The sequence below is a fragment of the Chelon labrosus genome (assembly GCF_963514085.1).
Source record: "Chelon labrosus genome assembly, chromosome: 5".
Taxonomy (NCBI): Eukaryota; Metazoa; Chordata; class Actinopteri; order Mugiliformes; family Mugilidae; genus Chelon; species Chelon labrosus.
Genome location: NC_140341.1, coordinates 20683428 through 20693023, shown reverse-complemented (window position 1 = coordinate 20693023; position 9596 = coordinate 20683428). Strand labels below are relative to the sequence as shown.

Genomic DNA, 9596 nt, shown 5'->3' with positions numbered 1-9596 from the left:
ATCTCAGGAAGCCACCTAAAACAAGAATAGTGACGCTGTGTGTGGTTTTGACATAACATGATGTAGCACTGTATTGGAAGGGACAAAATCCAATCCAATTCATCCAATTCCAGTAACTGTTCACATCACAGTTAAAAATGAACCAATGAACCTGGGAAAGATCTACATTATGAATAATGTAGTACATTTCCAGGAATCTATGGAACTTTTCCTTGACATCGAGGCAGTTTTGCAAGATCTTGGGAATTTTTTGAAAGATTTTGAGAAACTTTTGCGAAATCTTGAGTTGTGTTTGCAAGAAAGTGTAAAGAGTTTGCATAATCTCAAGAAACTTTGCTTAGATTGGGAATTACTTTTGCAAAATCTCAAAAAATCCTGGCTAGATCTCAAGAAAGTTTTGCTTGATCTCAAGTTACCTTTTGAGTTAATTTTCCAGATATTGAAAAAGTTACCAAGATCACAAGTTATGTTTTGCAAGATCTCAAGAAACTGTTGTTGAGCTACAAGATTACGAGTTTCTTCATCAACTTTTGCTAGATGTTTTGCAAGATCCCAAGAAACTTTTACTTAGATTTGAGGAGCATTTGCAAGGGTTTGAGTTACTTTTGCATTATCTTGGGTTAAACTTGCAAGATTTAAGTTTTGCAAGACACTGGAAACTTTTGCTCGACATTGAGTTGACAAGATGTCAAGAAACTCAGAAGAAACTTTTGGAAGATCTTGAGTGACTTTTCCAAGGGATTTCAAAACTTTTGCTAGATTTTGAGAAACTTTTGCAATAGCTTGAGTTAATTTTGCAAGACATTGGAGATTTTTGGGAGATCTTTAGACCCCTATGTCGAAACTATTTTTCAACACACACATTAAAAAGTTTAGCTAAAACAAATGCATATTTGTATTCATATTTTTGCTTTGGCTTCTTGCATGCTACGACCTGTAACTGGCTCATATTAAGCATTTAAAGAGTACATCTGACCAGCTGCTGCTTTACGAAGCTAGTGGACCTCTAAAGTTTCCTATATCGTCACTCTGGTGATTCTAATCGGTCCTGCCCTTCACTGAACAACCATCATCATGCATCCTTGAAACAAACCATCTATTATTCCTGTCATCTCATGGCCAAGACTGTGCTTGGAAACCTGGCAAACAGAGTGACGAGGGAGCCTGCCTGTCTATTTACGTCCTCTCTTAAGCTTGGTCACCATCTGAAACTCAGACTTGGAACCGCAGACAATGTGGGATCCCTGCATCGAGGACAGACACTAGGGCTCATTAGGCTGCACACCAGCCAATCAGTGAAGGAATTTAGAAAGCATCTAATGACAACCCTCCAAGCAAAAAACGGTCCATACAGTACATAGCCCAGCCTTCACAGTCGTCGCGTTACACTTTTCCAGTAGATATTATTCTGACATTACTGACAGCAAACAGCCGTGGTTGTAGATTGATGGCATACCCTTAAAGAAAAGCCTGGGGCAGAGAAAAAGAAAGCACTAAATTATTTAAAGAAGAAAACCTTTAAAAAATTATTTGACTGCTAAAATTAGCTTATGTGTTGAGCTTGATGGCATGGCAGTATTGTGTGAAATAGTCTATGAAACAGTGATAAAACATCCATTCCACTTTGTGCACAGTTGACATGTGTACATTTGATTTAAATGACATTTTCTTTTCATCTGTGTCCATATACTGCTATATATTCTGTTCTTACAATGCTCTGTGTTTAATGGTGACAGAAATGATAGCCTAGTTACAGTGAGTGTTGAGTGGCTTTATGTTCTCGCTGTCTAAAAATATTTACACACTGCAGTTCCAGTAATAATTTTCATAGACTTACGGATCTACTGTTGACTCAAGGACAACTTCAGATACGAAGATAAATTACTAAGGGATCAGGAAGAAATTTACGTGGTGCAGTCTATCTTTTGACACATTTCAAATCAAAATTAAGTGCCCAGCTGAATTGTCCTATATTACCGCTCCAGCAGAAGCCAAATGTGTTCATAGCCTTGTTTAGCATATCATCATTATCTCTTTTTATTTTTTTTTTTGCATGTTTGTGAGGTACAGCCTCACAGCGAGAAGGTCCCAGGTTCGAATCCATGGGCCGACAGGGCCTTTCTGTGTGGAGTTTGCATGTTCTCCCTGTGTCTGCATGGGTTCTCTCTGGGTACTCCGGCTTCCTCCCACCATCCAAAGACATGCTCATTAGGTTCATTGGTGATTCTAAATTGGCCGTAGGTGTGCGTGTGAATGGTTGTCTGTCTCTCTGTGTTGGCCCTGCGATAGACTGGTGACCTGTCCAGGTTGTACCCCCGCCTCTCGCCCGATGACAGCTGGGATAGGCTCCAGCAGACCCCTGCGACCCTTAACAGGAATAAGCGGGTACAGAAGATGAATGAATGAATGAATGTGAGCTATAGCACCATCACATACAGTAGATGAAATGAACAAATATTTCCAGACATCATCATATTGTATCTTGAATTCTATATAAGTCGCAAGAGACTAGAGATGGACAGAAAATGCTTCAGTTAGAGCCCAGCACAGGTTGAGTTGGAATTTCAGCTTGTTTAATAGATTTGTAATCGTATTAAGAGAGGAATAAATATCATGTTCAGACAGTAGTATAGCTAAAAACTGTTAATGCATCACTTCCTCCATTACATAAATATATACTCTACACATACAAGTCTTAAGTGTTGGTGTCATGGCAACTGTAAAGCCGTTATAGCTTCGACTAAATGCTGGCAGCAAGTAGAAGCCTCTCAGTTGTTACTATAGCCCATATGTATATATAGAGCTGCACCGTCATCTACACATCACACCACAACATTGATTACTGAGTCCTCCAAAGCCTTGTAGCTCAAGCTGCCACTGGATGTCAGCAGTGTTCCACAGATCTGCAGGAGGAGGAAACCTGAATTGTGGTCAGCAAGGTGGCGGTTATTTCAGTCAAATGTTAAGAATTTACAAAAAATTAGAGAAAATATGAAAATAGTTAGTTATAAAAATGTGGCATTTAAGTCAATACTGCATAAATATCTGGTCATTCAGTGAAATTTTGTAGCCGTTTCTAATTTTTTTTTTTTTTTTTTTTAAATGCTGAAAATGGCTTCCTGCAAAGTTACCTATCAGAGAGCACAGTCTATTAAGACCAATTTCTGGTGTGTGTGTGGAGGAATTTCCTGATCTACACGGCTCCTAATACCCACACCCACTTTGTTCAGAGTGCTGAACACAGCAGAGTGCCAGTCAGACGTCCTTCTCCACAGAGGGCCAGTCTTGCAGCGATCAGCAAATACACGGGCTGCTCTAATCCCACCACCATGCACGGTCAGTTTGCCTTTCTTTGCGGGCAATTGGCCTCAGAGAAAAGGCTGTAAAGAGTTTGCTGCACAGATAGCACTTTACACGTGTTTGCCATAAGCAACATTTATTGCCAGGGGCATATTCTCTTGGTTCCTTTTCCAGGTTCTAAAACGCAAAGTACTTCCATGTGCACATTTTTAAAATGAGTTAGGGTAGCATTTTTTTTTTTTCTTTTATGAAATCAAAGCAGAATGCAAGACGTTAGTTTGACATGTTGAAAAAAACGATGATTTAGTGCAAAGTTCTGCATGCATGGTCGACTAATATTAATGAATTAATAGGTTACTATGCCTATAATTAATTATAGGCATAGTAACCTATTAACCCATAGTAACCTATTAACCCCAAAATTGAACACCTGTATAAAATTTTTATACAGGTGTTCAATCAATCAATTTTAGTGGTAAAACATGTTACTTTGGTGTGCAGAAAATTGTTGTTCACACCTACAGCGTGTTTCGGATTATAAACCGATGTGAATCCGATTGTAGCCGACTTTATTTGACATTAAATACAAAAAATGGGCGTTTTCCCGGTGGATTAACCTCAACACTTCCTGCCCGGCGGCCAATCCAGGTCGACGTTTCAAGCGCCCTCTTTAACTACCAGCGAGGACACGAGGGGCAGTTCCAAGCGAATTCATAGAAGAAAACTCGTAGTTTCTCAACTTTTATTTTATCATTTTTATATCGGGTGCCTTCTCGTCCAGGTCCCTGTCGAATTCCTGAAAAAGTATCTTCAGGCTAACATGACAAAAATCTTGTTAGCTTACAGCCTTGTTAAATCTCTGAGGCAAGGATGCGTGGTTGGCAGGAAAGTGGGAAACACGTCGGGCTGGCTGAGGCTGCAAACTGCAAAACTTTTTAGCGTGAAGGTAAGAAAACCACGCGTTCGTTAAACGAGTTGGTGTCAGTGACAGATGCGCGCGACGCACTTTTTATAGACTTTCTGAAGCGCTGCAAACTGAGGACTGACGTCGCAGTAAGCCGAACCCCGTAGACAAATCAACGAATTATGCGTTTCTTTGCTTGTACACACACTTCAAACATGTTAAAAGTCAGTGAGACCTCTTTTTAGAAACAGCAGGAGCTAGTCTTATATTCGGCATAGAACCTGGTCAAAAAACTGTTCTCTTTTGAACATAAACTACTCATGTGCCATAATTTACAAGTTGGGGCTGGTCAGTGTTGCATCAGAATGCCGGTTGTTTTTAAGTTGTGTTCGGTGGAGTGACAGTGCGCCGAATGAACAGATGAAAATATTTCAGTAAATGAAACACGAAAAGTAATTTGTCTGATATACGTGTTTGTGTCATGACGACATTTTTTCGTTATATCTCGATATTTGGATTGAATTTGGAACGGCGAAGGAAGATGTGAATTTACTGTGCACAGTGAAAACGTTTTAAAAGGACAGTGTTAGTTAAGGGACATACAGCTGCTGGATGTGTGCATCATGTGTGAAAATCACAGGGAGCGTTGCATCACCCGTAAACACCCAGACTGCCACATCCACAGAAAAGGACACATTTTTTATGAAACTGCACCTTGGAAGTCTCAGGTGCAATATTGGTCACTGGTTTGGCGAGGGAAGCTGCAACCATTATATTTATCTCACTCTCTCTCTCACACACACACACACATATATACACTCTGTCACTCACACACCACAGAAGAACAGATTTGTCTGTCTCAGCATTCTTGACACAATTCACAGTGGCTTGCAGTTTCAGCAGCAAGTCCCAGAGGCTCACCGGTTGCCATCACCCCTGAGCTCAAAATCTACAACATACGTGTTTCAGTGTTTTTGCCTTTGGTTTTCCCAAGCCCGCTTTATGAAAAGGAGAATGCATTATTCTTGGGTGAGGTTACACTTGTCATCCGCCTGCTCTCCTTTAACTCCCAGGCCCAGACAGCCCACCTGGTCTTGGAGGATGGCACCAGGATGACAGGGTTTTCCTTTGGGCACGACTCCTCTGTGTCTGGGGAGCTGGTCTTCAATACAGGCCTGGTGGGGTAAGAAAGAGATGAGATGAGTTATAACTCTGCTAGATGTAGGTCAGATTTTAAGAAACTGGAATCTGTCAATCTACCTATCATGTATTAATGTGACGTAAAACATTCTTTGAGTCAGACAACATTGTGAGTGTATCAGAAGTTTTAGGTTGACAGCACAACAACAGTACACTTCAGCGTCACCTCTTTTTAAAGACCTGGCCTGTCTGCCCTGCTTCAGTTATCCCGAGGCCCTGACTGACCCTAGCTACAGAGGTCAGATCCTGACCTTAACCTACCCAATTGTTGGCAACTATGGGGTACCCAACACCCACGAGCTGGATGAGTTGGGCCTGAGGAAACACGTGGAGTCAGAGCGCATCCAGGTAGGACCGGTTTCAGGCTTTGTGGAGGCTTCTGTCCTGCTCTGTATTTATTACCAATACTTGTTTTGCTATTGTCAACGCTCTGACCTGAGCTATTAGCAAAGAATATTTGATCAATTGATAAATTGACCGAATTATTATTGTTATTATTAATTCATCTTCCTTAACTCAACTTTCTTAATCTTAACTGATGTTTTCTTATTTTTCTGTGATATCAAACTAAACACCAAGTTCTGCTTTGGTGTATTAGAGCATTGTATCCGTTATATTTACAATCTTAAGTATTCATAAAATCAGACTTCATCTTTGATACAGTGTCAGTAATCAGCTTTTTTTACAATAGTCTTTATTAGCTGTGACTGGGTCTGCCATTCCTACTGAATTCAGATTGTCTACACATGAAGGATTCACGGGATATGATGTAATCTAGTGCAATTTTCTCTCACTGATAGACTTTTCAAAGGTTTTCAACTGGCAACACACAGAGGGACCTTTGAGCCATAGGAAAGGCTGTTACCACAATTCACTCTGACTTCGTTATTGATCTAAATTGCATCTTAAAACAAGACATGATCATTTATACGAGGCTTACTATATTAAAGAAGGCAAGATAAAACAAAGTTGCTGTTAAGATTATTATTGGCTAACCTAGAGCCCGGCTCAGACTTCCTGCGCCCACAACATTTTTGTCAAGAAAAAGTTGGTCTGGAGTCACTCCGTTGGGAGCTGATTGTGCTCTGGTAAAGATCTGTTGGGTAAATCAAATCAGTTGGGCTCGCTTTATACGGTGATGGACATATGAGTAACAGCAACATAGTCAAACGCCTCATTTGAGCGTCATTGAGTTGAATATGTTGACAACAAAACATCTCGGATTGGTTGTAGGACTATCCAATTGCGTGCAACAGTATTGTTTTCCTCTGTATTGGTTGAAACACACTCGAAATCCCAATGGTGTGTTACCAGACTCTTGTTCTGATAAGAATTGAGACTGGCTAAATATGTACTGCCTGTGCTTTGCTGCCTATAGGTGTCTGGTCTTCTGGTTCAGGACTACAGCCACGAGTATAGCCACTGGAACTCGGTCAAGTCTCTGGGTCAATGGCTACAAGAGGAGAAGGTTGGGTTTCAAATTACAGTGCTTGGTGCCATGTCAGAGAAATAACTAGGACACATCTGTGAATTTCCATTTTCCTTTCTTTTAAAGGTTCCTGCACTGTTTGGGATAGACACCAGAATGCTGACCAAGGTCATCAGAGACAAGGTATGGTACAAACAAAGGTCTAATAGGCTGCATCTTTCATGAAAGGATTTGCTGATCGACAACTGATGTATTTTGCTTTATTCCTCAGGGCACAGTTTTGGGAAAGATTGAATTTGATGGCCAGCCTGTTGAGATATCTGACCCCAACCAGATAAACCTGGTAGCAGAGGTCTCAACCAAGGTAACAGCTGCTAAACTGACTTTGCGTCTGTTAAAACTAGACTCTTTGTGAACAAATGGCCTTAATGAGTGCTAATCTTTCCTTGCTGTCTCCCTCCACCCGCTAGGAAATCAGAGTTTTTGGAAAAGGCAACCCAATCAAAGTAGTGGCTGTTGATTGTGGTATTAAACATAACATCATTCGGCTGCTGGTGAAGGTGAGAATGGAGAATTGGTTCATCCTGTTTAGATTACACACTAGGGTGTGTTTTTTGAGCCCCAAACGGATCTTCTCTGCACAAACATAGAAATGGAAGAACACGCTGTTACATGTTTTCTGACCTAGAAACTTTAGAGAGAGAGATTTAACATCTAACAAGCTCCAGAATTAAATATTTGAGCTATGAGAGGAAGTGGATTTCTTATGTTTTTACGTTCCAACTTAAGGATTTGTATGTAATTGGTTTTAATGGTAAGTCTGGAAAAGAAGCTAGTAGAATTTTAATGCTGTTCTCAGTTTATCTGATGTTTTTTCTTTGCCTTTGAATTGTTCTGTTGGTTGGTATCTGGCTGTTCAATTTTAATCATTTGTTAAATAATTAATAATAATAATAATAATAATAATAATAATAGTAACAGATAAATAATATTAGAGATGATTGTCACTTAAAATGTGATGATAATGTGATGATTCTTTATTGGTTGAAGTTAGTTTGTGACACAAATTAAGATCATTTTTTAGCTGTAAATGTAAAGGAAATTATAGTTTTCAGAATTTCAGAGATCTTAAGTCATAGTAACTGTTAACTATACTGATCAGCGATAATAATTACTCACAGGTAAAGTGTATTACACTGATTATTTAATTATAATGGCACCTGTCAGTGTGTGAGATATGTTAGGCAGCTAGTCAACATGTTTTTCTCAAAAGTGATGTTGGAAACAGGAATAATGGTCAAGCTGAAGGATTTGACAGACTTGTACACGTAGCATCTACCTACGCGTCGTTTTCATACAGTTTTCTTTCATGGAAACTGTATGAAAACAGACCTTTCCACAAAGCATAAATGTTTCAGAGATGGTTTGGGGAACACAACAACGGGTTCAAGGTGTTGACATAGCCTCTAAATTCCCCAGATCTCAATCCAGTCAAGCACCTGTGGGATGTTGAGGACAAATCTGACATAAGGAGGCCCACCTCTCCCAACTTGCAGGATTTAAAGGATCTGCCGATAATGCCATACATTCCATATTCCTGCTTACCATAGCACACATTCAGAGGTTTAGAAGAGTACATGTCTCAGTGGGTTTTGTTTGAATGGGGGGCTACACGATACACGATGGTCATAATGTTATGGCTGATCAGTGTACGTTTAGAGAAAATATGAATATTTCAATGTACCAAAAAGGGTAAATTCTATTTTGACTTCACATTAGTGTCAGAGTTGTTAAGCTATACTTTAATGTTAATAATGGCTGTCTAATGTCTCTGGGTGCAGCGAGGTGCAGAGGTCCACCTGGTGCCATGGGACCAGGACCTGCTGAGTTTAGACTATGACGGCCTGTTCATATCCAATGGACCTGGAGATCCATCTCTGGCTCAGTCACTCATCCACAACGTGCGCCAGGTAAGACTGTGCTGTTAAACTACTCTGAGCTTGAGTTGGTTTTAAATTGTATTTCTTGTATGTGCAACACATGATTTCTTTTTTAACCTTTGACCTGTAACTGTTGTAACTGCAGTAATTTTAAGAAAGGCTTGAAGGAATAATTTTGTGTCTCTTAAGTGAGGTTGTGTGAGGTACTCATCCATAGTCGGTGTGTGTCGGTGCAAATCAGCGGCCAAATTAAACAAAACTTATTTTAATAGATCAATATTACATTAACCCTTTATAGGGCGAGGAACCATATATGGTAACTTCCACACACATTTTAAATTGTGTCCCGTGCCTCTCAGTGAGGTCGAGAAGCATGTGGTTTTCATCCAGCCAATCAGTGAAGATCAAGACAACATTCTCAAGTCAAATGTGGTCTGCAAGGTCCACCTCTGCTTGTAACTGAGTGTAACTGTTTTATTAGGTACCATGAAGAAGTGGCCTAATGTTGGCTAATGTGGTAAGGTGTATGTTGACAAGTGCCTGATTCAGCAGTGATTACATGCACTTATGTTCTAATGGTCTAAATACACATTTACATTTGTTTACCACTTAAGGGCAAGGAACCATATAGGGTAACTTCATTGGCCTTGATATTTGACATGAAAATGGAAATTTAAAAAAAGTAAAAAGTCTTCTTATGCCCTACAATACTCAACACTCTAGGGTTATTAAGTATTTTAATGAGTGCCCTATAAAGGGTTGAGAGTACACTATATTTAGACCTTTGTCACTGCTCTAGCTTTCTTTCAGAAAGCATTTTCTG

The 9596-nt window shown here is 39.9% G+C and overlaps 1 protein-coding gene across 1 annotated transcript in view; it reads left to right on the top strand.

Annotated features, from left to right (window-relative positions):
• Positions 1-3967: 3967 nt before the first annotated feature.
• The window catches only part of cps1 (carbamoyl-phosphate synthase 1, mitochondrial), a 51924-nt gene continuing 46295 nt past the window's right edge, over positions 3968-9596 (top strand). Inside the window, exons 1-8 of the mRNA XM_084544055.1 lie at positions 3968-4246; positions 5278-5387; positions 5608-5752; positions 6783-6872; positions 6960-7016; positions 7105-7197; positions 7304-7393; positions 8675-8803. Coding sequence (XP_084400181.1) covers positions 4121-4246; positions 5278-5387; positions 5608-5752; positions 6783-6872; positions 6960-7016; positions 7105-7197; positions 7304-7393; positions 8675-8803 — 840 coding nt within the window. The 5' untranslated portion in view covers positions 3968-4120. The remainder of the gene's footprint in view (positions 4247-5277; positions 5388-5607; positions 5753-6782; positions 6873-6959; positions 7017-7104; positions 7198-7303; positions 7394-8674; positions 8804-9596) is intronic.